The sequence below is a fragment of the Calypte anna genome, chromosome 2 (assembly GCF_003957555.1).
Source record: "Calypte anna isolate BGI_N300 chromosome 2, bCalAnn1_v1.p, whole genome shotgun sequence".
NCBI classification, from domain to species: domain Eukaryota; kingdom Metazoa; phylum Chordata; class Aves; order Apodiformes; family Trochilidae; genus Calypte; species Calypte anna.
The window spans coordinates 42,012,157-42,039,300 of record NC_044245.1 but is presented as its reverse complement, the minus strand read 5'-3'; the positions used below and the strand labels follow the sequence as shown (position 1 = coordinate 42,039,300).

The following is a 27,144-nucleotide window of genomic DNA, read 5'->3' as shown; positions in this document are numbered from 1 at the left end:
ACTGTCCCACATACTCCACATACTGATTTGCTCCCAAAGCATTTTAGGAGAAAAGAACCCATCACTTCACAGTTCACACAATGCCAAACACAGCGATTTCAAAGCAACAGAAAACTGTGCAAGCCATCAAATAACCTGCAGTATCTTCACCCAGCACTGTGGTCCTCAAGCTTTTCAAAGCCACCTTTCTCCTGTTTTAAAAAAAACCTCTCATTTCTCCTTCTGATCTTCCCAGTTTCTACCCAACAAAAGCACTATTCATACTCTAACTCACCTCAAACCCCAAGAGGTGAAACATCAGGAGTGTTTTTCTGGCAGTATGAAACAGGTTGTACTGCCTATTTTCTTCTTCCAACTTATACATTTTAAGAGGATGCACAGCTTGGGGGTGGGATAGTCAGAAACTAGCACACCTACACACAGGGCAGGGGAACAGTCTTTTCTCCTGTTTTCTACCTCTTATTCCTCCAGTTCCAGGATGTATTCTGACACTCCCTAGAGAGAAAGTTGCTCCTTTAGCAGAGGAAGGGAAAAAAACAAGCAAGGGAAAAATCTGATTCTCAGAGCTGTTACATCATCCAAGTAGTGAGCACAGTTTATTTTTAAAACAGCTGGAATCCCATATTTGACAAAGTTGCAGACAGATGGAGCTTTCAAAACCAGGTTGACACTGAAGGAAACTTGAAATGCTTTTGCTGGCAGAATTACAGTAGTGAGGTGCCAAAGTCCCCGCCAGACAGAGCTGTCATTCAAAGAGCCCCAGCAGAGCTGGTGATACCAGCAAAACCTGTGCTTTTCTTGGTAGACATGTTTCACAAGAAGGATTTGAGGGAACTGAGGAAGCTTTGGCAGCAGAGATATCAGTTTTCCAGCCTGAAACCACTAAGAGCATCTGGTGAATCTACGCACCCAGCACTGTCACAACAGCAAAAGCTGCAGGCATGCTTTAGACCTGTCAACAAGCACAAAACCCAAAAGGGAACTTGTAATTTACTTCTCTTGATCCAGTATAAACAAGTGCACTCACAGCAGAACATATTCTTTGATCACAGGGTATAGTTCAGACATTCTTTGGCTGTCAGGCTGCATGATACTGCCTCTAAAGTTTTGGGTTTTTTTCTCGACACATTGACAAGTGACAGAATGAGATGGGAGGCTGAAAAAAAAAAAAAAAAAAAAAGATAGATGCTAGTATAGTGCCAGGAGAAGTGGTACAACTCCAGGAGAGAGTGGAGACAGACTTTTCTTCAGAGCAAGCTCAGGCTCCAGCCCCAATCCTTCTCCCAAGGTGCTTCTCCCCTTGGCCACCACAGTGCTGAGGGCTCAGCTGCACTCATGCTGTCTGCAGGAGAATATTGGTGTCCAACAGGGTTGCCAAGAAGGGTTAAAGCATGTGGGAAGGTATCTACTGTCCATCTGAAGTAAAAACTCAGGAGATGAGGGAGACACCATCAGAAATAGAGCACTTCTCTTTCCTCTGGGGAAAGAGAAGGGGTTGTATCCTTAAATAACTACTCTGTCAGTCCAAATTAAAGTCAGGGTGATGGTTTCCAAAAACTGTGGTTAAGCCAGTCTTGGCAAAACCAATGATCAAATGAAAAAAGACACACACACACACACACACACACAAATTGTCTGTACCTTTTACTGCAGGTGTTTTTACTCAAGGTGCCCAGAGTGAAATCCCGTGTGCTGTATGTCCTTCAAACTGGTCTTGTGCTGGCAGGGCAAGGAAGCCTGAACAATCACTGACCCAGCTGAGAGAGGATTTCTTGCTGAAAAGGATGTCTGTTCTCTCAAGCCAGAGAGCCTTTGAGGTATGATCAGTTCAGATTGTTAAAAAGACAAAAGTGATCAATTGCTGACAAACATGAAATACGTCATCTGAAGGTATGGGGTAGAAAATCAGGCCAAAGTTGGATGTTATAAATAAATAAAAAATATTCAGTATAAAATTAATAACATTTAATTCTTATTTTTTTTATTTGAATAATGCTCTATATTAACATCAAAGCAATTTATCTTGGAATGAATATACATATCTTAATCCACAAAGAGCAGATTTCTGTGCTTTCAAATTGTTTCCAACTCTATGCTGCTACACATAGGGCACTTATTAAAAAGAAAAGCAAGAAGAATCCATGCACCATAAGAAGGGGGATTTCTAGCTTTGCAGGTTATCCATTTAGCTTTTTATACTTATTTACTCAAAATTTTTGACAGTTTAGCAGTTGGCCAATTTCTTGTCAAAGAATGAAAAAACTAAATCCAAGTAAAGGCACCTTTGTTAGGATGAGAGAAAAAAGTAAGGTAGCAACAAATGGCAAAGTATGATGGCTTGCTATAAGGCACAGAAATAATTTTCTGAGAAGACCATTAAAGTACTTAGCAGTATTAATGAAGAATTTCAGAAGAAGAGAAAAATGCATAGCAGACCAGAAAATGTTTTTTTTTTTCTCCAGAGTGAACTTGGTAAGCTGTATAAATCCTATTTTTTCAGAAACCTGCTGTACACAGTTGTCCTGACAAAAGAGACCAATTTTTAAGTACAAGATCTACTTCACAGCTAGGCATGAAAGAGGACAGCACCAAGGAGGGGGGGCATCCGCTTCCCTTTTTTTCTGCAGAGAACTTCCAGCTCACCAGAGATAGATAACAAAAGGACAGAAAGGCAGAGATGCCAAGAAGGCATTGTCTAAGACTCAAAGTTACCAAGAATTTGATGACAAGACCAGGCTGGACAAAACTGAACTGTTCTGTCTGTCCAGGCTCTGGGCAGTCTCCAAAAGCATGGATCCCAGCAGCAGCAGAGGAAGGCACAAACTGCATGTGAGAGAGAGAGAAAAGCACATTGCTGCCACTCATGATGGGCTTTCCATAAACATTGTTAGACTCCAAAGAGAATAATTTATAAGAAACACACTGAGTATTTCTACAGACCCCACTTTACAAAAGAGTGTTCGTGAAAATGATAGGCAAGACATTAAACATGTATTCTAGGATACGTATTTGCCTGTATTGGGCAGAGGGAAATTTTTAAGAATAATTTTTGATTGTTAATAACCTGTAAAAATTCCTGGAGACAAAACCTGATTTCATTATGTACTGTTGGGATAAGGATTCTGTGCTTTCAGTGATGTATTGGAGTTGCGGTTAATAATCTTTTTTGCTGGCTGAGCTGATAGTCCATGGTTCTCATAGAAAGAGGTATCAAAGACTTAGCCACCTTGTCCAGGCACAAATCAGTTTGTAGCAGTTCCTTTGTTAAACAAATCATACTTGGAAGTTAAGAATCAGGTAGGAATTTGCAGCATTTCCCTTTTGTAAACAGACAGAGGAAACCAGAAGCAATTGTTCCATCCCTCTGAAAGAAGAACCAAATGACTCTCCAAATTAGTTTTAAATGCACTTATTGCAAGAAGCTGGAAATAACCACAGCCCAGCTCATGAGACAGAAGTTGTCTTTCTCCGTAAAGCTCCAAAAAACAGGTTCTCCATTATTACTCTCCATTATAGACTTTGGTTCATGGCATGGTTTCGCATAGGCATTCAAGTAGATCTTTAAAAGCCACCAGTTGTCCAGACTCGTAACAGAATACCCAATGCTCTCTCCTCAGTAGTGGACACTCCTCTTTGGTATCCTGTTTTGTAAGGCAGGTGTCTTGTGGAGGTGAAGGAGTCATACAGATGCATCTTTGGAAAGGAAGACAGTGTCACTTGTGTTGGTGCAAACAAATTGATATACTTGATTAAGGAACACATAGCAAAGCTTCTTTTGGTAGAGGGTGAGGGAAGACAAAGCACTGATACATTCATTACTTGCCAGAAGCAAGTTGTTTTGCTCTAGTAGTTAGTTGTTAACAGCTGTCAGTAGCTGTAATACATCTGTGTTGACAGAAAACGCAGTATTACTGCTTTGTGAGTAGTTTTGAGTAACAAGGAACAGGAGGTTAATACATTCTACCAAGCAGACACTGCCCTGTGGCAGAAAATGTAAGTATTCATTTTGGGAAGCATTCAGGCAGTTACTAAGCATAATACTTACTTGAGGACTGCGTGATGCACGAAACCTTGTAGGATGACCACATGCTTAAAACACAAAGGATGGTAGCTAGGAACCCGAAAGTCTGGATGAGAAAACAAACAAACCATGAATACTTACAGAATATTAGATGACATATACTCTGTGAATGTATAGACACTCTTGTAGATCCAGTTACATATTTTATGGCACTAACAGACCCAAAAAAAGTGATATTTTTTTAAAATGTCTTTCTGCCAATACACTTTTAAAAAAAGGTTTCCACAGTATAATAACAGCTTATGTCATGTCAAAACAGGGACTGAAAGACAGACTGAGAGTCACATACAAGCAGCAGAGTCTCACCTTCTAAATTTCTCACTAAGTTTCTACAACAAATAAAAGACTTCTCCATCACATCTGATTACTGCTCTTTCACCGCCCCAGGTAAATAAGTCTTCCCCTGCCATCTGCCAAATACTACTCATCAGGTAAGTCAGGTAAGTCTTCTAGTCCATTTGCATCATCAGGACTACATTTCTCAAAACAATTCTTTATTCTAGAGGAGCTGTATTTCAGGTCCTGCTGCTGTGAAAAAGCTGTTGCCCACACTCAGAAGTCATCCCTCTCTCTCTAAAGCCTTCCAGCCCTCAGAGGCAGATTGTATCTTCCTGTAAGTCAGCCTGCGACCCCAGTGGGTTTTAGCTCTGGAGAAATTATCTTGAAGAGGTCTCTGTTCAGAAGCAGGAGGCACTAAAAGCCAAACACGGGTGAAATCCTTTAGGTAACTTCTATCTGCTGTGACAGCCATTTGTAAAAACTGATTTATATTAATTCTTCCCCTAAACACAGGAGTTCCTATGAGTTAGCACAAGAACCTTCAGTTTCAGCTCTCTGACAGGACAAATACCTACTTTAGTGGCAGAGTCTCACAACAAAATATTTTTGTTGGCATTGTATTACAGAACATTCACTGACATGAGCTAGGAGGTAGTTCACCCAACCAAGACACAAGCAAGGCAAGTCTGTAATGAAATAAAATTACAAGTAATAGATTTCCAATGCCCTACTTAATATATATTGCAATTAAGTGTCAAGATTAATAAACACAGTCTTACTGCTCCAGCCACAAGTCCAGTCAAATTGTAACTCTTGGATGCTGCTACAATCGATGCAATGAGAAGCAGAATCGTACCAATTAAATAATGAAGAAACTCCTGTAAAGAAAAGCAAAGCCTGCATCAGAAAAAAATCTTATCAGGAAAGCATTTCAATATTCCTCAGAATGCAAACAAGTTGGCCAAAGTTACTGATACCCAGAAAATAACACACCAGTTAAAAAACAACAAAAACAAAAACAAACAAACAAAAAACCACAAAAAACCCAACAACAAATAAAAAACTTAAACCCCCCACCTTCTGAGTTGGTTTTGGACCATACCTGATTTTCTGTTCTAACTGGGAGAGAGGGACAGTCTTCAAGTCTACTAGTGTCACTGGAATAAAATCTACTTATGGGGTCTGGGCACAATCCATTCAATTCAACACCACACATTACTGAGGGTGAAGCACATATCTTTGTTGCATCAAGTATGCAACCTACTTAAAGAGGCAGCTCTGGAGGAATAAAGAAGCCTTAAGGGCATATTTCATTGGCTTATAAAGGATTACAATAAATGGCAGCAAATAATGTAAGTGGAAAACCAATTCCTTCTACATCTGATAGTTTTAGAAATTAAGCAGTGGGTTTATTGCTGGATTTACTAACAATTTACATCAGCCAAGGCTGGAAACATTAGGGAAGCTGCAAGAAGCACAACTGCACAGATGCTCCTATCCAACACTCAGACTCCTAATTCTGTAAGGGTGGCTGCAGCTGTCCTGCAGTAAAACATTTTCTTTCTGAGAGCACTGAGATACAGCATTTAAGCTCTTCTTCAGTCTGATGACAATCAGCCCAGGAGTCAATGTTACTTGCTGTAAGGAGGGGTTATTTGTGGATTTAGATTTTGAATCCTTACAAAGGTCATGGCAACCAATATCCATATTTGCAAGCCAAACATTGGTTGTTCCTTTTTTATGGTCAGGTGAGCAGGAGGGCATCTGCTTACTTTATCTGCAGTGCCACGACCAGCATGAATGAAGCAAATGCTTTTTATAAAGGAGAGGAGAAATTCCATCTCAAACCAAAAAAGCAGGGATATAGACCCAAAAGGAAATTGCTCTAGGAAATCCCAGAAGAGAAATAGTCATCCCACCATACCAGTTTCCCCCTGCTCAGGTGTTTAAAACAGCTGAGAAGGATCTTTGATGTAAAGTTGTCTCTGAGACTGCAATTTACTTTTGTAAATTTACTTTGTAACCTTGTTTTAGATAAGCATCTCAATGCTTGCTTTTGCTGGAATAAATTATTTCCATGGGGAGGCTCCTCTGGCTAGTTCATGATGCAGCAGGTAAATTAGGCAAATAAAGCAGTATACACAGGCCAGTACTTCAGGGGAATCCAAGGGATGGGCAAAAGTGCAAAAGAATCATCATGTGCTAAATTGGGCAGGGCCAGAAGAGTGTTCCTCTGGAGACAGGCTTTCCAGCTTTGAAAACTGTCAGTGCTGAACAACCTCTTGAACCACTGCAGCTTTACTGACTTCAACACACCCCCAACTGCTATGTAGAGATCCTGCCAGGAAACTCAGCCAAACTCCAGCTGTAGTTTCCCAAAGTCTCTTACAAGCCTTCCTATTGTGTCCTATAGATATTTAAACATGTTGTTTTGAACATGAAAAAGAGGTTGGTTGTAAAAGAGCTGCAGTGGTCAAGCATTATATCCTATAAAGATACCTGAAGCTAAGCAGCCACATATGGCAGTGCCTTAAACTCACTAATGACTCTGGAACATTCAGGAATGATCAAACACAAAACAAAATCAAAAGCAGCCTATGCAGAGGACAAAACGGCATAGTGCTGCTACAGCAATGCACACACTAAATGCAGCTTTGCAGTAAACTGTCATTTACTTATTTATTTCAATCCCTTACTTCAGCTCCTGCGTCTGTATTATCTTGAATAATTTCTAGAGGCAGAACATGTGACACACAATAAAAAAATAAAAAGAAGTGCAAGTCTAACCATATTGTTCAGGTAAGAAGAAAAAATTGATTTTTTCTCTCTGGTTATAAGCTGATCGATGGACAAACTGTTATTTCTGATCTGTAAACTACTTGCATAACTTCCATTTAACACCATCCAACCCCTTCTCAGGTTTCAAAATCCCACCCTTTGGTCCTTCCTCTGTGGAGCTAACATGTCACTATGTGTAAGGGAGACATGTTCTAAGATGTTATTAAAATCAGTCTTCCCATACTGGCACACAGGATCCTTCTGTTAGCTGACCCGACCCAATGCTACTGAGGAAGTCCAGGTCTCACATGTTCTGTGCTGCTTGTTGGTTCTCTGCTAGAATCTGAGAGATGGACGTGCAGGGGAAATGCAGGAATGAGGCAGGAACATCCTGCAGGATATCCCAGGAATGGCCGGACTATGGCAATCAGGCTGAGGCACCTATTTCTTGCTATTGTTTAAGTTACCTAAAACCATACCAAAAAGGGACACATTTGACTTAAATAGCACTTGTAGACTTAAATAGTGTTTGTATTTTGGGACAGGATGTAGTACATGAATTCTCATGTGATGATTTTCTACTCTAGCCATCCCTTAGCTGCTCTGAATGACCTAAGTTAGGTAAGGCTTAGTGATCAGTAGCTTCTTTTGAATTGTCTCAGAAGAACATGATTGCCTTCCCAGGAGTAAAGCTGGGTTTATATCTGAGTGGAGGAAGGGCAAGATCAGATCCAAATCAGGTAAAAACAATTACAGCATCTGCTGAATTGCATACTAATAGCAAAAGCAACCAAAGGATTTGTGTACAAGGAAAAAATAAATTATGTGAAGGGCAACCTATCATTGTGTGATAGCACAAGAAAATGGACTAAGTAATGGAGACTTCTACCTAGAAGAGAGGTGAGGAACCCAGACTTACCGCAAGTGGCCAGCTAACACAAGTCAGCTTCCTGTAGATTTTAAATACGTAGATAATGTAGAAGAATAAAATCATAACCAAGTCGCACATGCTGACAATCTGAAAGTAGCTGTATGCACTGTAATCTGTCCATGGAGAATTATTTACACTTATGAATCCGATCAGCAGTGAGATCTGAAAGACAAAAGTCACATCAAAGATTTTTACAATGGTGCTCAGAGGGCTGGGGAGGGGATTTCAAACGCCACAAAATAGCATTTAGAAGTGGAGTGTCTGACATAAATGGGATGGTCCCAGCAAAAACGGAGGACAAAGTAATGAGCATGGTAACAATGTTTTAAAATTTGTTGTTAAAAAGAGCTAAACCAAGCTGTAAGAGTTGGGGGAGAGGCAACTGCTGGAAGGAAAGCAACAGTTTTCAGCCTCGAGAATCCAGCCAGCAGAAGTCTCTATTTATGACATGAGAGGTCTAAATAGAGAAGAGGCACTGAATGCCTGGAGTTGCACCAGCAACGGGAGCATGGACTTTCAAAAGGAAACTACTGAAATATGTATAAAATGAAGGTCCCTGTGAACACATGCACCTTTTTCTTCCACTTAGCAAGCGTTTTCACATGCAAAATTGGAGGACCTGGCTTCACCTGAGCTAACAGTTTGACCCTTCTTTTTCTACCATCTACAGATGAGAAGTATTAGCAGACTCTAAGGTAGCATCATTAAAAATCATAAACATTTGGAGGAACTGATTAATTCACCACACCCTCAATTCAATAGTTATAAAGCTTTAATATCTTAATATTGTCACATAAAACTACAAAGCATTATTGTACAACTTTCAGTTGCAGACCTGCAAAGGACTAAAGCTTTTTAAAATAAATAACAACAACAACAACAAAAATCTGAAATTACTTGTTTATTTTACTAATCTCAATGATTCTACCAGCCTGGCTAGTATAGGTGATAAAAATAAATCTACAGAGGATATACTTGACTGTTTTTGTATTACAGACTTTGTCAATGCATGCTTTCAGTCACTGTAATTTTTGGTTCATTCAAAGCCAGCCAGAAGCAGCAATGATTCAGTGTTTCTCCAAGACATTAAAAAACTGAGGAAGCCAGCACTTCAAGACTGCACACTCATCTTCCAAGCTCCTAACCAACTGCATCCATTATCAGAATAATTTCCTGAAGATTAAAAGGGGAAAACAAGCAAACAGCACCCAAACAACATAGCTTAGCTTCTTCCTGCTGTGGTTTTAATTGAGCTTCATCTAGTCAGTTCTAAGCAGACAGGCAAAGTGCAATCACAGGCTATTGCAATCAACAGCTTTATACACACAAAACAACTTCACAAAACTTGCACCTTGGCCAAACTCCATCCAACCAAGCACATCAATTTTGTGACTGTGAAACACCTCGAAAAGGTGGCTCCATAGAAAAAAATCAGTGCTCTGGGATCCCTTCCCACACAAGTGGGACTTTGTACAAAGTCTACCTATTGTTAGGTCTGCTCCAGCTCTACTGCTTTTACTGCAGTAGTCCAGGTAGTTGATATTAGCATTGTAAGGGATTCTTGGTCCAAGTAAGCACTTCTCCTCCCACCTTGGAAATAAATGTAGTGTAGGAAAGACAGGACTTCAAGGTACAGGGCTATGTCAAGCTCAATGCTTCTCAAGAATGGAGGTTACATATGCCTTTGAAAATCATGGTGTTGCTCAGCCCGTCTCCCTGGTTTGGGAGTGTAATGCCATGGCAGCATCCTGCACTTCCCAGTGCTTCTGTCTGTACCATGCCTGTTCTCTGGGTCTCAAAGCCTTGCCCCTGGGGAATCCTAAATGCACAAAGACTTGCATCTTGTGCATGGCAGAGCTTTCCGAGATGCAGCATTTCCTAGGAGAAAACAAAGCAATCCTCCCCACAATTCAGTATTTTAATATTCCCGGCCCATTTCTTCAATTCTGAGATAATTTTAATGAGCTTTTGTCTGATTTATGTCTACATACACCAGGTCTACATTAAACAATGGCATCACGAGGGGTCATGGCCTTTGTCAACTTCTCCTTCCTACTTTGATTTCAGTCCCTGTCATGCACTCATGCACTTGATTTTCAGTCCCACGTCCTCCACTCATCTGTGCTGAGCCACCTCAGTGTAAGAAGCCAGCAGAAAAGTGAATTACTAAAAAAAGGAAAAAGCTTTCCTCTCTCTCTGCCATCCTCACAAGGTCAGGTGAGCAAAGGAGTGTGAGGGAGAAGCTGTGACTCGAAGGGAAAGGATAGGAAGGACAAAGCAGGCAGGGTGGCAGCAGCCAGTAACCACACTAGCTCAGGCTGCCACAGAAAATCCATCTGGGTTCTTTGAATCTTAATGCTAGTTAAGTGAAGAGTTGTCTGATTTAGCCATGGAGTAACTAACCTAAGCAGCCAGAAGGAGATCAGCAGGCCATTTAGTTGTGCCATGTTTGCCACACTATATTGCCTGCGTGGCTAGCAGGTACTGTCAGGAGTTTAACACATGTAGAAGGAGAATACTAACAAATGTAGGAAATAGAGCCACATAATAGTATTTGCCCTTTAGAAGTGACAAATAACAAAGCTCCTTTACCAAATATTTCAGTTTATAATGATATAGAGAGTGATGACTGATTTTTTTTTTCCCCCCCATATGGAATTCCTGTTTCCAGAGAACTTGAAATTAAGTGATAAAATGATTAATATGTAAACTGACTTTCATACAGTTCAACATATATCTTAGAAGTCAATTTGCAGTGCAGCGAGAGAAACAAATGGCAAAGTACTGAAATTATCAAATGTTACAAGTGGTTTTCTTGCACATTTTCTCAGGGAGCAGGTTAATACATCTTGAAAATAAAAAAAACTAAGGCCCCCCCCAAAAAAAAAATTAGGGCACTGTCATTTCCATTTCAGTGGAGTTTCATAGACTGTGAGAGCAGCAGACATGTAACCCATTAGCAACAAGCCAGTCAGACCAGCAGTACAGGTCAAATGATGGTTGGTCTTGTTAGAAGATTCCAGTTTGCTCAACAGAATATATTCAGGCTTCAGACCTATATTGCAAAAGGGGTGGGGGACACATAGAAGGACACTACTACTTAAGTGCTTTCTGGTTTCTGAAAGGCAAAAAAAAGAACATATGCATCAATGAACTCCAAGGTGGAATTTTTGGATTTAGGGAAACTTCTGTATTTATTTTCACGGAAGCTGATTGGCTTACATTAATCCACTTCTTGATTTTCAATTGGACCAGATATTTTAGTGAGTCAGGAAGCAAATTTAGGGACATCAGTATGTTTCAGGAACTGTCTTCCAGTAAAGCCAACAAGAGCTAAAGGCAGTCAGCAATTCCCAGGAGGCACTCAACACCTTACCAGGCATAACAGGTTATCACAAAACAAAGATGGTAAGAGTCTGCATTCTCTTCTCTATTTTGAGCTGGAGACAAGGCAACCACATCCTCTGCAAGATGCCTGTAGAAAAGGTTGTCTTTTGAATAGCACTGACACAAACTTCCAATCCTAAACTCCATTCTGATTTGTAGAGAGCACAGTTCTACCAGAAAACGAAGCATAATGTGCTCTTTCCTGATATGGTCTTCCTTCAAGAGCCAACCCACGGCCACTAAAAAAAGGATAAAGAAGCCCAGATCTTTCAAGGATCTTAATGGGAGGTGGGACTTGGGAAGGGAGATGTGATATCAAAGAAGTGTTAAGCTGCTGCTGCCTTTAAATGATGAGGGCAAGGCTTCAGATCCTTTTTCTCCTGTGCTATGATACCACTCCCTCAACCAAGCTAGTCACCTCTTACAGGAGACAGTAAGACTGGTCAAGCATGAATTCCCCTTTGTAAATCCATGCTGACTACATTCTTGTCTTTCACGTGTTTGGAAACGCTTTCCAGGAGGGTTTTCTTCATCACCTTTTGAGGGACTGAGGTGAAGCTGACCAACCTGTAGTCCCTGGATATTCCTTCCTGCCCAAAGGGATGACATAAATCTGTTCTGAATAGCATACTTTCCTTCTTTATCTCTCAGGCTCTAAAGGATAGGGAAAAACTGGACAAGAGTAATAAATTTTCTTCCTCTGTGCTATATAAAATGCTACTTAAACTGTTCCCTGGAAATGCCATTTCTTTGTAAAACAGTTGTTTTCTTCCCTATTTCTTCTTGTCCCTGTCAAGGAATGAGTACTCAGTTAAAAAAAAACAAACAAAACCAAAACAAAAAGGAAGATGAGTGTCAAGATTCAAGGAAGTCAATCTTCCACTGCAGGAAAATTCAACACCTGCTTAAAGAAAGGAGAAAAGTCATGCCTTTGTATTACGAAGGGATTATATACAGGAAGAGGATCCAACTTCCAATTACTCCCAAGGCAAATGGACACTGGAGAAAAGGCCTCTGGCATTAGGCCCAGATGCTGTTGTATTACCAATCTCAGATGGTTTGATTTCCACTCCCTACACTTGCTCTTGGTTTGTTGTAGTCCTGTAGGTGCAATTATGTTACAGAGAAAGCTCATCTCCAAATCTTAGCTTCAGAGGGGTGGACTGGATATGCTGCTGGGAACAAGAGCAACCCAGCAAATCAGTTCATGGTGGCCAGGGTCTCCTGTGGCTTCCAGCCCTGTTTGCCCAAGTGCTCCCCACATCTGAGGACTAATAGGCTGGACTTCCCTTTATTCTAAACAGTTGTGCTGGAGCATACCAGTAAAGATGGAAGAATTTGGACAGAGGTTCAATGCAACTTAACAGATAACCACTTGCTCCCAGGAAGGGGCAGGAAGATGAGACTACAGATACAGTTTTCCTCTCTAGTGTCCTGAGGGTAACAAAGCAACCACAACAAAGTGCTGATTTTGCCCTCCCTGCACCCAAGGGCTAGCTGGCACCACTAAGCATTTTCTGATCATGTGGTAGAAGAGCACAGTTTGTCTGACCACAGAACAACATTATAACCTGGGAATCAATCTCTGCAAGTGTTTTGTATCATCTTTTTCTACTGTCCTGCTTTAATGGATGTAATAAATAAAGCTCTGGTTTTATTACCAATACTTAATTATTTTGTAACATTTGGAGAGAACTAAATTTTCTTTGGACACAGCTACCTGCACAAACATAAATCCAGCATGATCTCCAATATTGACAAGAACCTAGGAAAGCCTGAGGTTCGGGGCATTAGAGATGCACTTCCACAGACAAACACTGACACCAGGGAAGAATTTAATGTCACTGCCTCTTGAATTCTGACCCTAGTTTTGTAACCATCTCCCTGTCTGAACTTCAGTAAATCACGTATTTTTGCTGCATCAGCTGCCCCACTCACCAATGAAGGCTAATAAAGACTGCACATTCCCTGTGCTTACGTTTTTCACCTTCAAAACTCTTAAGGCATGTGGAATAAGACAAAATGTTGAGCACCGCTAATAAACCCTGAGGTCAAGATGACCACTTTCTTTTATAATGTGAATGACAACAGATATCCACTAAAACCAACCAACCAATGAACCCACAACACCCTCTGCCTCCCTAAAAAAAATAATAATAAAAAAATAGGTCCAAATCAACAGATCACAGATGCAATAAACAAGCATGAGTGAAAATGTGTGTGAAAATTACTCTAAAACACTGAAGGAGGGAGCCGCAGAACATGTAAAACAGCAGGGAAAGGTTGGTCTTCTGGGAGTGGCTTTCTGGTTGATTTGTTGCCACTAAATCAGATGAATAAAAATGAGAGCCCTAGCTCATTGTGAAATGGGAATTAGTATCCATTTTCTGACTGTCACTTATTTACATAATTATACACTTTGTTATCATGTGTCACAAAAAAAAAAAAAAAAAAAAAAAAAAAAAAAAAAAAAAAAGAAAAGCAGCAGGCACTGGGACACTGCAAATAAATTGTTTCCTAACTGGAAGTGCAGTCTGTAACATGAAGGCTGCTTTTGCTTTACTATTCATCTTCTTTACCATTCCTGACTGCTCTGTACCACACATTATCACTTGTCTGTATCCAGCTGTTCTTTCACAATCCTATAATGACTGCAGGGTAAGGGTTCACCCTTTCCCACTGTGCAGCACCCCGTGCAGTGGGGATGTGCTGTGCGGGGCTGGGCTGGAGCTGGATGCTTCACAGAAAGGAGCTCCTGTGGTGCTTTGTGTTTGTGGTTAGAACAGTGCTGAGCACACATCAGTGTTTTGGCTGCTGCTGAAGGGTGCCTGGACAGCAGCAAGGCCTTCTCTCTTCTCCCTCTCCTCATCCCAAAGCAAGCAAGAGGGCAAGATGTTGGGGAGACAGCCAGCTGACCAGAAGTTTACTCCAGCTCGCATGATGCTGTGTTCAGTGATAAAAGCTCACAAAAATATACAGGGAATATTTGAGGCTATGACATTTGTCTTCCCAAGCAACCACTAGGCATGCTGAGGTTCTGTTTTTCAGCAAGTGGCCAGATACCTGCCTGATGATAGGGAGTATCAAATTAATTCCTCTTTTTGCTTTGCTTGTGTGTGCAGCTTTTGTTATAAAGTTGTCATCACCTCTATCCATAGTTTTCACCTTCCCTCTGTTTTCTCTTTACCCTGCAGGAGAGGGGAGTGAGTGAGAGGCTGGGTGGGTATCTGGCTGCTGGCTGGGATTAACCCCCTGCAGGTGGCCCACTCCTTCCCTGGAACTTCTAGCTGCTGCAGTAGTATAAAGAACAATATTTAACATCTTCATTGCAGAAAAGAACTGAATGTGGGTTTTGCAGATCCCAAGATCATATCCTGAACTGCTGAAATTGCTGTCTTACTGTGTAACTTAACTGTGGACCATAATTTTCTCTTTCTATATAGACATAAGGTGGGAAGTGCCAGGAAAACAGCAGGGAGGAAAGATAACATCAATAAGAAGCAAAATTGCCTCAAGGAAGCCAGTTCTAGAGAAACACTATAACTCTTACCTCAAAGGTTTACCATAATACTGCAACAAAGACATTGTCACATATAATCTACACAGCACTGCATTAGCTTTTAACTCAATTATTTTACCATGCCATGTGCAACCACCTTCTTGCTTTTCTCAGAATATTTTATTTTCTTTCTTGACTATACTCCCCTCTGCTACACTCTCCCATAAGAAGCTGCACTCTTTTTGTGTCAGCATTTCCCTTCCTTTTTTTCTGCCCTGTATTCCCCTTTGCTCTTCCTCCCCAACATTACACTCCGTATTTCTTCTTGATCTCTCTCATTCTCTCCCATCCAAATTTTCCTCTATACATGTGAATGCACCACAGTTCCCTCTTTTAATGCTTCCTACCTATCTTCCCCATTCCTCTGCATCAGGACAGGCATTTCCATTAACTAAAAATTAGCACCAAAAATCAGGGAAAAAAGGAGAGAGGACAGGATACAGCACAGTACTACACCTGCATGAAGGCTGTAGGCAGCAACTCTGGATTACCAGTCTCCATTTCGTAGCTGGCAATTCGTGAAAGAACTTTTCTTTTCCATCATTCTCTGACAACTCAGCACCCTAGAAGAAAGAAATAACTCCTCTTCCCTGGGCCCTCCATCTCCTTGGATGCTGTAAAACAGCACTGAGAGAAGAGATTCTCCGCTGCACTTGCTAGAGCACTGATGAACCTTTGTGCTGCTTTAAGGTCCTTCCTCCTTAGTCTGAGAAGAGGATGACCCTGAGAACTATTCATTAAATTGATAAAAACTCATTGCTTTCTATTCTCTTAAAACTTACACAAGTTCCAGTACAGGTAGAGAAACCATCTGCCTACAGATTTGGAGCAAAGGACAGCACTGACTCATATCCAGTATTATTACAGCCTTTTAAAAAAACAATAAGAGCTAAATATTTTTTTTGCATTTGAACTAAAAAGTCAAAGTTTCCAGCTTGTGACACCAGCTAGGATAGTAAGTGGAATTTTCCATCTCTAAACAAGCCAATCAGCATAGCCATGCCCTGGAGAAATGTCACTGAACAGAGCTGTATATTTCCAAACGTTACACTTCAACACAGTGAAGCAATATCCATATTTTATGAAGTACATATTTCTGGGCAGAATAAAACCATTTTTTAAACAGCTCCCTCCAAAAAAAAAAAAAAGGAACAACAACAACAACAACAAAAAAGAGCAAAACACATGCCAAGTTTACAGTTGTAGCTCATGCAAGACCGGTTCAGCTAATTTAGGCAACAATGTTGACTGCTGCTGTAATCGAGATTTCCTTCTTCCAGGGCAGTGTTGGAAAAGTGAGCTGTAACAGACAAACCTCTGCTAGAAAAAGAAGATAAAAACCCCAGTCCATTTGAAACTTCACTAATGACAGATGACATCAGCTGCCTTCAAGTTCAGGGTTCTGTGAAGCAGGCAGTCTTTGGTTGCACAATAATCTCTCAGCCCCTGTGTCTGGGTAGATTTCCTTCTTGTCTGGCTGCTTTGCTAAAATAAGGAGGCTGCCTGGCCTCTGGTAAGTGACATCTCTTGTGCACCACCATCCACAGTCTATCTATTGAAGATAAAAACAGTGTGAGTGTGAGAAAAGGCAATATTATCTTAATCAGTCCTTCAGCTCAGTGAGAGGACAATTCTAAGTACAAGGAGGTGGTATTCTTTATCTATTAGTAAAAAGTTATCTATCTGCCCAGGCCCCAGTGGGTAGAAAAGGATGTGGAGTAATCACAGAAATAGCATGTGAATTACATTATTAAAGAGCCCTTGTTAAATAGTATTAGTCATGACCATTAAAAGGGCAATGATTTGTAATGAAAAGCTACATTTAAGTCCTGCCACCACTGACCACTGAGTGGATGCAATACTTTGGTCCCACCACTGTCACCTTAACCAGCTCCCTGCCTTGGTCCCCACAGGTGCCTACAGCACTACTGCACCACACTGAAAGACATCACACAATCCTGTACATTATTAATTAAAGCTGAGGACTTTGTCAGTTTTATGGCAAAGAATATACTATATTCTTGTCAGGCGGTGAATTAAAAAACGCACCAAGTTTCTCACCAACAATCTCATGATTCTATTTCTTTTCTCTCAAATCCAATGCTAAGATATTTGTTTCAAAAAACAACCTAAATTTAAAACATTTCAACTGTAAAAAGTTTTTCCAATCTACACAAAAGATGCACACACAACACTCAAAATACTGCAGCAATGTAAATGATATTTGAGTACCATTGCACAAGTGCCATATTCAAGTCACTGAAAATTCCTAAAAGACATAAAACTTATAGCTAAACAGTATTAATGGTATGGATGATTTTTAGTATGTCTGCAAAGAATAGGAACAAAATTTCAAAGTCAGCAAACACCCAAGCAGGGTCTGAGCTCTAGGAGACCCAGTTACATTCTCTCCAACCCTCAGAGAGGCGTTCATGTCTTTCTAGACACCTGGAATGACTGAAGACACAACATACAAGGTGCTTCTGAGGCAAGAAAAAGGAAAGCACCAGGAAAGAAGAGAACTGTAGGCAAACAAAAGTGAGTTTCATAGAACCTAAGAATTAAAAGGTTTGAGCTGTCTTAAGAGAGAATGGAATAAAAGTCATTCTTGACAGCAGAAACCATTCCAACAATGATGTACAGGGACATATATGTCCATTGAGGTACAAAGTCACCTAAGGCATGTAAACATTGCTAGAGAACTTCATCCTTTGAAGTTGTTGGTGCAAAAGCAGCAAAAGAGTTCACCAGATCAGGGTCTGGAGAAGGACCCCTCCTTGGGAGCAGGAGATGGCCAACTTCATCTGCCATATGTCTTTTACATATAACTTTTAGTTGGCTGGGAAAAAAAGTTCCTTGTAGGAGCAAGGCACCTCTGAAACCAGTACTCTAAACATCCTCAGCATATTTTGTTTGTGTTGTTTGTACTGTTTGCCCTTTAAATAGTGAATAAAGTCCCATATTGTCAGTACTATAAAATACAGAAAGAGCTTAATCCTTACTTGTGAGCTTACTTACAAGAGCTCTTAGAGTTTGTAAAGTTCATGGGTGCCTACAAGTGGATTCACCAACCATGCATGGCAATACCACCTATAGAGAAGAAGCCCACATTGGCTGACCAGCCAAGCCTGGCTCAGACTGGCTGGCTGCTTGCAGCCCAGGATACACTGTTTATTATTATTAACAAACACCCACAAACTCTGCACAGCAAGCTGCAAAGCTTTCTCCTTGACTTGGATACCAAATACATATCTCACAGCAGACAGCTACTTAAATAGGAACATATAGCATAAAACCAGTACCTCGTGGCAAGGTTTGTAAAGAACAAAAAGCTTTTATCTTCCTGAAAGTGGTCACTGAGATAAGGAGCACCTTGCAAAGCCCTCACTGAAGTCTCAATGCCCATGCCTCATAAGCCTCAGCCAGCAACCTGTTCCTCACTTGCCCTTACAGATGCTGCTCACAACACAACCCATTCTCATTGTCTGAGAGACGATAATAAATGAGAGACAATAAATGTGAGGCATTTATTGCTTGATTGATTCAAGCCTTCAGTTAACACCTGCCATATCTCTGCCTGCCCCAGAGACCACCACACTGACACCTGGCAGCCTCACAGTCAGCAGTCAGAAAGTTCGTATCTCTCATCCCCAGCAAAGGCTTTGTCAGCCGTGGCAATGGAGCCCTGAGTGAGGTCTCCTCAGATAAGAGAAGGACTTGTTTCCATCACCACAGCCCATGTTAGCTGTGCCAGAACATCGTAATTTTTATCGGGAAGAAAAACAGGAGAGAATTCCCAAAAATGCCTAACATCATGAAATGTTTCCAAAGCAACCAGTATCATCACAGCCTGGCTGCTGGATCAGAACACAAAAGAACAACACTTTCTAAGTGCAAACACTTGATGCTTGGCAAGGTGCCAGAGAAGTGATGGGCGGGCAATGAATAAGGGGAAGGGGGGGCGTGGGGGTGGAAATAAGAAGATAGGAAAATCCCCAGCGGCACTGTGGTAGCTGACAGCTTTCAGTGCCTGCCTGGAGACTGGCAGGCCTCTCAGACAGGCTGGGACAGCACTCCTGCTTCTACTAGGAAGCTTCACTGAAGCAATCTACAACAGGCTCAATTAGCCAGCAGGTGACAAGCATCAAACTGGGGAGAATGTTTTTCCCAAATAGATAAGAGCTCTTGAAATGGCCTTCTCAGGGCAGGGTTACAGACTTGCAGGAAGTATGCTGAGTCTTTCTGTAGGTCTGCTGCTGGTCACCTCAGGTTAATAGCATACTTCTCTCTCAGCAGTCAGTATTTGTTTCTTGAACTCACTATGGTGTTTGCAAAAAAAAAAAAAAAAAAAGAACCAACAAAAAAACAAACCAAAAACATTCTAAGAAAATCCCCTCTAAGTAGCTTCTCAATCTCATCACCATGGCATTTCCATTTTCCTTGAGGGAAGCTGTGAGCAGGAGAGGAAGCCCAAAATGTGACAGCTGCTTCTAGTTGCAAGAAGAGCAACCCAATTTGCTTCAGCTGTGAAAGCTGCAGCCGCCCAGCTTTGACCAGTCGGACACATCTGTACTCATCATTACATTCATCAAATTATGAACATTGCAGCACAGGGAGTTGTTTCAGCTGTGATGCTCCCTTAAGAATCTGAGTTACGCAAAAAAAAAAATATAACCCAAACAAAAAAAAAAGGAAGATCACAGGTGGGCTAAGAGGAAATCCCAGCAATTTTAGAGTTTGGTCTCCACACAAAGTAGCAATTTCTGGCTGCCCTATACTTTATATCTGACCACAAAATAGGAGGACAAGGCCACAGCACACGATGTGACAATAGCACAAAGGAGACAACTCAGCCATGGTACTGAGAAAATACCCCCCAAGGACTCCCCAGGGAGGAGAGCAGAGGAAATGCTCACTCATAGTAAGCAAACACTGTCTGGATTTGCCCAGTAAGGCAGAGCAGGTACCTAGCAGAGCCTCAGGGTCAGGTATACTGCCCTCATGGTGGTATGACAAAGGCTCTGCTAGACCACAATGAGACACAACAAATTGTTCCAGCATCTGCAGCCATGGAACCCAGTGAAGGATGCTTGACAAAATGTTCTTTAAGCATTTATAGGCTATGAGATGATGGAGGTGGCTCTTGGAAAGAATAGAGCCCCTGGTCTCTCTCTCTGTGTGACAGAAGAGGATGTTCAAAGGGACATCACATCCAAAAACAGTGAAGACAGGGAATACACCACCTTTGCATATCTCAGAGGAAAGTCACAGAGCAGTAGGAATCCATGCTTTTCACTACATCTTATCCACATACACCATGTACAATTGATTAAGATTTTAAAATCTGATTTCCTGTAAAACAAGTGCACCAGGAAACCACTGCCAATACTTCACTCTGTTCTTTCAAGCATACAAAACATGTCTCAGGTGATGTGGTTTCTAGGCTTCATTTCCTTTTTTTTGTTCTGTTCAATCACCTCTATACAAAGAGCACAACATGCATTCAGGTTGCTACATGTATTGCAATATAGCCTATTGGATGGGTCAAATGAGCAATGAAAGGTAGCTCCAACTTCATGCTTTTAAGAAGCTTCTTCTAGGACACAAATAAAACATCCACTGACATGTTCAGAACAGAGATTGCCTGGTGTTTAACAATGACTTCAATTGCTTTTTTTTTACAAAATGTACTAGAGTTCATTTTTCAGATTTCTAGAGCAGTTTCAACATCAGAAAAACTACTAATTTCTTTTTTTTGCTGAAAAAGAAATGAAAACAGATGGTAGAAAACCTTCCTCTGCCCAAGAAAAAAAGAAAAAGGACTACATTTTCAGCTTGTGGTCTGAAGCACATGGAACCACTTCAGGCTTATGCAGTTCCTGTTCTCATATGCCAGACACTTGCTCTTGCTGACAGTAGTCTTTGGCTGCACTGTTCTCTAAGAAGCCATAAAGAAAAAAAGAAAACCAAAGGAGAGGTGAAGTAAAGCTACATCAGTTCCCCAGCTTGGTTTAGTGTATAACCTGGAGAACAGCTGCATCACTGCAGCTGAGAATGGCTGCACAGAGGTGAGACAGAAAGGGAAAAATCCTTAAACTGGTGTTGCTTGGGAAGTTTTGTCTCATCAAATAAAACTGTGCCACATGACACACTCCTAAGCACTCCTTGGTTAACAGAGAACACACTGTCTGCTCCCAGCTCTTACGCAAATACCTGGGCAGAAATTGTAAAATGGCCACCCAGAGCAGAAGCATGGAAAAAATACAACTGGCCAAGCCAGCCTCTTTCAGTGATCTCACAGGGGAAATAACAAGACTTCCTAGACTTATTGGTTTTAATTACTAGGCTTGGACATTCCTCACTCAAGTGCTTCTGCTTGCTTTGGAGCCACCTAAGACTTGGATAGGTTTTTTTTCTCTCTTTGTTCAGCATGCCATGCAAGGTTTTTTTACTGCAGCTTCTAGCAGAACAACAAAAATAATCAGCAGCAACAACTCATAGCTCTGACCTTGGCCTGAAGGAAAAACTCTGCTGCTGAAAAAACATCTCCCATTTCTTACTGCGTAGCCAGTGGTCTATCACACAGTTGCAGACTGAAGAAACATGCACATTCTTGGGGCCAGTTTTCCTCAGTTATTATTTTTGAAAATATAAAATACGACTTTATATATAATATGTCATGAAATCACTGATAACTATTACAGCACTATTTGTCGTGTTTTCTATTATCAGCCAGATGAAAACTCAAGCAGAAAACAGAATTGTTTGAATCTAAGCTTTTTAGGTTAGCATCTGGCAACTTTCATCAAGCTTGTTGATTCTGGCCATTATTTTCCTTTGGAAGAGCTATAGACAGAGTTGACAGTAGGGGAAAGTTGAACATAAAGTCTTCACAGTACCCAGAGACAGGCTTACAATTTCAGCATCCCTGCCTATCATCAGTATCCTTCTCTTCCAACTGAGCAGCTTTACAGCCATACAGGCAAAATCACACCTCTCAGACACAATGCTGCAAAGAATTAGATGATTTATCTCAATCACCTCCATAGACAGAAAGATGTTTCAGGCTCGAGATCAAGTTAGAAGATTGAGTAGCTCTCAAATCACTTCAAACCTCATTTGCTTTTGTGAATTTTCCTTTCCTGAGTCAATGCCTTTGATTATGAATTGATGTCTCCCAGTAACAAATGTTGCTTTCTTTTCAAATTTTAATGTCTAAACCTAGCTCTCTCATCAGTGTTTGTCTGATACTACCCAACACATTCAGAAGCTGATCTTGACTCCTGTGACCAAGCCACCAAACACATTCTAGCTTTCAGTGTTAGATGCATTCATATTTTCTTGAATACTTTATTCAACTGAATGTTAGTATAAGAATAACCTAGAGAGGTTTCAGTACACTTCAAAGCTACTCAGAATTACAGGTTGCCTTGTGGCCATTCACATGTCAAGTATGTAACTTCTTTTGTTGAGATACACCGGAAATTCAAATAGATACTCAGCAGCAAAGGTTCAAATATGGCCTTAGCATTTCTAACAGATTAAAATTATGCTAAGTCAACTTTTATTTAGTTTATCCTTTTTTACCTTGAAATTGTTTACCAAGCTTCCTCAGCCTTGAGAGGATAATATTGGAAGTCTTTTATCTGATGAAACTGCTCTTTCAGACTGAGCTGAAGGAATCAGCACCGGTAGCAGCTTAAAGCACCCTGTATGCAGAAGCTGTGTTTACTGTGCCAAAACTGTTGTCCTGTCAGTAGCAACAGCATTATTGTGGGAACAATCACCTTTGGTCTAAACTGTCCCTAAAGTTAGCTTGGCCCAGCCTGAAGGAGGTGAAAGAAAGGCCACTTCTGTACCTCTCAGAGTCCAGAAGCAGGGAAGAGTTTGAGAAACATGAGAAACCTACACAAGCACATGCTGTGCCACGATGGCTTTCTTGCACATGAGTTCTCAACACTTTTGTTCTCTCTTCAGTCTGTCCTGGTCACACTCTTGCAAATCTCTCCATCAGAAACTTTGGAGTGGTGACACAATCACAGCCATTCCCACCAGCCGACTGCCCAAGATGATGGGATGCCTATATAGACTCCACTGACTCCACTGTCAAGCATGGGCTGTGCTGAAAGCAGGACCTAGTCCAGCACAGTGTCTGTGGCATCCTTCAGACTTCAGTTGTAAAAATACAAAAGCCACCTAAGGGTTCCACAAGAAATTCTGCTGAATTGGGCTTGTTTCAGTCTATGAACGCTGCCACTCGAGCCACCTTGGTGACAATATGGATGCAAGTTCTCCACACTGTCTCTAATGGCACAGGATGCCTCAAAGGCTTCCAAGAAGCCACCTCCTGAGAACTTACCAAACTAACACAGGTTCCTAGAGAGTTTCACCATAAAACAACTCACAAGTAGCATGGACACAGGGCAAACATGCTTCAAACAAATCAGCACAGTTACTCCTGTGTACTGAAGACTGCCACATGTGTCAGTCTTGCCAGACTGGCTAAAATTCTGTTATTTTCTCTGCTATGAAGTGTACTGTGCACACTGATACACACCCACTTGCACACTTATTTAGTACACTGCTGCTAAAGAGCCAAGGTGGCCACAGTGATATCCTACATGTATCTTTGGGAATATAAAAAGTCCCAGCAAAACTGGAAATACAAAGAAAAAGTGAAAAAAAAAAATAAAAAGGGGGGGGGGAAGATAAAAGGAAAAGCAGAATCTGTATTAATCACCATTGAGATAAACCAGGTGAAGTCAGTTCAATGTTGAAGATACTTCATAACGTCCTGTTAAAACAAGAGCATCAATTCAGACTGGATTTTGAAAACTGAGCCCCTGCTAACATCAGTAATACTCATCCACAAAAAAACAGCTTTCAAACTGTTTACTGCCACATAAAACGCACAAGTCACAGACCTGTTTCCTACTGTATTTTATTTATAAAATATTTTCAGACCATTCCCTAAATATTAGAATGTCAGGAACACAATGAACAAATTGCATTACCTTTTCAAAGCCATAATCACTCTGCAAGTTTAAAGAAAACCTCTAGAAAAATAAAAGTTAAAAAAAAAAAAAATTGTGTAAGCTTACAGGCCAGAAACACATTTCTTTATTGCTTAACTTCCTAGAAACTGCAGCACCCAGAACTTGCAAAGAAAGTACTGGTAACACGTAGACAGCAGCAACAAATAATGATCAGATTGCTGCACAATCTCTTCATCTTGTCAAAGACTGTAGGGTTTTATTCCTTGTATTATCTTTCTTACAGATCAGCTTTAACATTATCTTCTACTTCATTTCTATAATTTCCATATCTGATTGATATATTCTAATAGAAATTTTTCATACTCATATAGAATTTTGATTTTTTTTTTTAACTTGCTAGCACTGCAAACATACGTTAACATTGCAGGAAAGAATTAAATGCTTCTTTCTTGTTCTCTGTCATCTTCTTGATAGAAGGGATTGAGGAAGAATGAGAAAACAGAAACAGTAACGTTCCCCCTTAGCAAACAAAACCATTGAGAGACACAGTATGGTATTTAGTGTAATATAACCAAAAGACCTTATATTTGTCCTCTGGTTCTCCTTCTTAGTAAGGCCACAGTCTCACCAGCCACAGTAACACTGATACAGGAATATTTATAGATTTAGCATCAAGAATTCTTTTCCAAGAAGGATATTGCACTTCTTACTAGAAGGATTGAATGCTAATACAATTGGCTCCATGGATAGCATGGAAATACCATCCAAGAAGAGATAAAGGAGATTTGTGAATACATTTAGCTCTCTGTATTTTACTTAGTGAAGGATTTAACCCAGAACAAACCTATCTTGGTTATTTCTACACATTGCAGCAGAAACATTTAGTTTTCCTAGGGAATTATTTGAGAAGACACGATTGCGTTGTCATATTAATAGTTCATTCAAAAGTTCATCCAAAGCTCCCTGGATACCTGAGGCAACTTTTACTGATTTTATTTACAAGCAAGTTGGAAAAGCACAAAAATGTAAGATGGCAAAGTTGAAGGAACTCCATTTACATTACTTTAACTTGTATTAAAGTAACTGCAGAAAACCACTAGGTGATGAATTTGATACTGATGAAGTGTTACTTTAGGTAAAGTATGTGAAGTATTACATAAAATTATATAATTTACATACATTACATAAAATATGTAAAGTATGTAAAGTATACACACACAGTTTACATAAAAATATGTAAGGTATGCAAAGTATACACAGACTCTTTACATGTGCACCAAAACTGAAATTTCAGCACAAAGCAGCACGTCTGTGCTAGCTGTAAGGGACAGCAGAGTTGGGTGGAGAGCAGAGAGGCCTAGGTATTTCTAGTCCATAAGAAGAACTACTCTTTGCACAGTGGTGAAAGCAAAAGGATAAATAGACTTTCAGTTGGTCAGCAAAGCACAAGCCCATGGTCTTAGGACTACAGGTTCATTTGTAATGTAGACACATGCTCAAAAGGATGTCATTTGTCTCCTGAGAAGATATTCTAGATCCATGTAGTGGTCTGGGAGCAATCCAAGCCAAGAGAATGCAGCAGAAAACTGTTTGTATTCCTGCTGAGCAGAATTCCTAGTAAGGGGTGACTCTGAGGTCTCAGGAGTGCAGTACAAGCTCTCAGCAGGTGGAGGTAGCCATGCCCAGTCATATCCAATTAAGTCTCTTGCCACTGAGGCTCATTTCTAAAGGCAGCTGATGGTTATTAATGCACTGAAGGAAATTAGGTGCCTTTTGAATAGAAGCTTTAGGATCTGATATTGCTCCACTGTAACCTAGAGCAAAATGACTCCTAATTTCTAATATTAATTTAAGACGCGATGGATGCTAATAACTTACAGAGGATTAAAAAAACAAAACAAAAAAACCCAACAAACAAACAAAAAACCCTACACAAATACATGCAGGAGTATTGGGGGAAGGGATTGAGGAATATCAAAGATTAAGGCAACAACTCCACCATAAACTGCTGTCAAGGTACAGTTTTTTTCCAGGATAAAACTACGTGAGGAGGTATTGCTACATGTTGTCTTTCACACTTTTTCTGAGCCATCCGTCACTATTCATTACTGGAATTAAGCCAGCAAAACTCACTCCATGCACTAAGAATAATTATGTGCCATAGGAATGAGAAAAATTTTATCCATCTGTTAAACCTCTCAGTGTCTGGATGGAGCAAGGTTTTCTGAACTGAGCCAAGTGAAGACACCAGCTCCAACCCCTGCAGCTCTCAGCTGTCATTTTATTTTTAATTTCTGCTTTTCAGCCTCACAGCTCCCTTATTCCTCCCTGGGTCTCTGGGGCACCACCTGAAGGTTTCTGACACCCAGGACATGGATCCAGCTGGACCAGTGGCCTCAGCCGTGGTGTCCACCCTCACAAGGCCACCGCCGCTGCTGGCACTCGGCCCTGCTTTCTCCCAAAAACTTACCCAAGCTGAGGAACGAGTTGTTCTACTGGGGCCTGATCTGCCTTTCCATCACGGTGTTACCATTATTATTAACGGCAGTTAATAATACCACCAGACACCAAATTATTAATTAACACCAGACACCAAAACACCACCATGCCATACTCGGAGCAAGCGGTGCTCACCCACACGAAAAATGACAAGACGAAAAGTGCGCACTGCTGCCTTCCGAAGAGGCAAAGGCGGCTCCTGACAGAACCCAACACTTCGCTTTGCCAGAGGAACCGGGACTTTTTTTCTTCTTTCCCGCGATCTGCGAGAGCTGTGGAGTAAAACCGCAGCGGCCAAAGCGGGCAACCACCCCCAGCACCCCCCGACGACAGACCCCCCCAGACAACACCCAGCAGGGGGGAAGACCCCCAAGGGCCACCGCCCTACCCGGTTCGCCCCTTACCATCTGGGCCACCTTCAGCATGCCGACGCAGGAGCGGAAATAAGCACCGTCCACCAGCTCCCCGTCCGAGCCCGCTGAGGAGGCGGTGGAAGCGGACGGGGGGCCCGCGACCCCTCCGCTGCTCACCCCGGTGCGGATCACTCGGGCTCCGTGCGACATGGCTCCCTCCCGCGCTCCTCTCGCTGAAGCCGGACCCGGGACAGGGGGTAGAGGATGGGACGGGACAGGGC

At 41.2% G+C, this 27,144-nt stretch overlaps 1 protein-coding gene across 1 annotated transcript; it reads right to left on the bottom strand.

The window, feature by feature from the left end:
• Window positions 1-2,016: 2,016 nt before the first annotated feature.
• On the bottom strand, window positions 2,017-27,144 carry CMTM7 (CKLF like MARVEL transmembrane domain containing 7). Its single transcript, XM_008504374.2, has 5 exons — window positions 26,915-27,144; window positions 8,058-8,231; window positions 5,140-5,238; window positions 4,046-4,127; window positions 2,017-3,693 (listed from the first exon to the last, which is right to left on the bottom strand). Exons 1-5 carry the CDS (start codon window positions 27,071-27,073, stop codon window positions 3,680-3,682), a joined length of 528 nt encoding a protein of 175 aa, XP_008502596.2. The 5' UTR covers window positions 27,074-27,144; the 3' UTR covers window positions 2,017-3,679.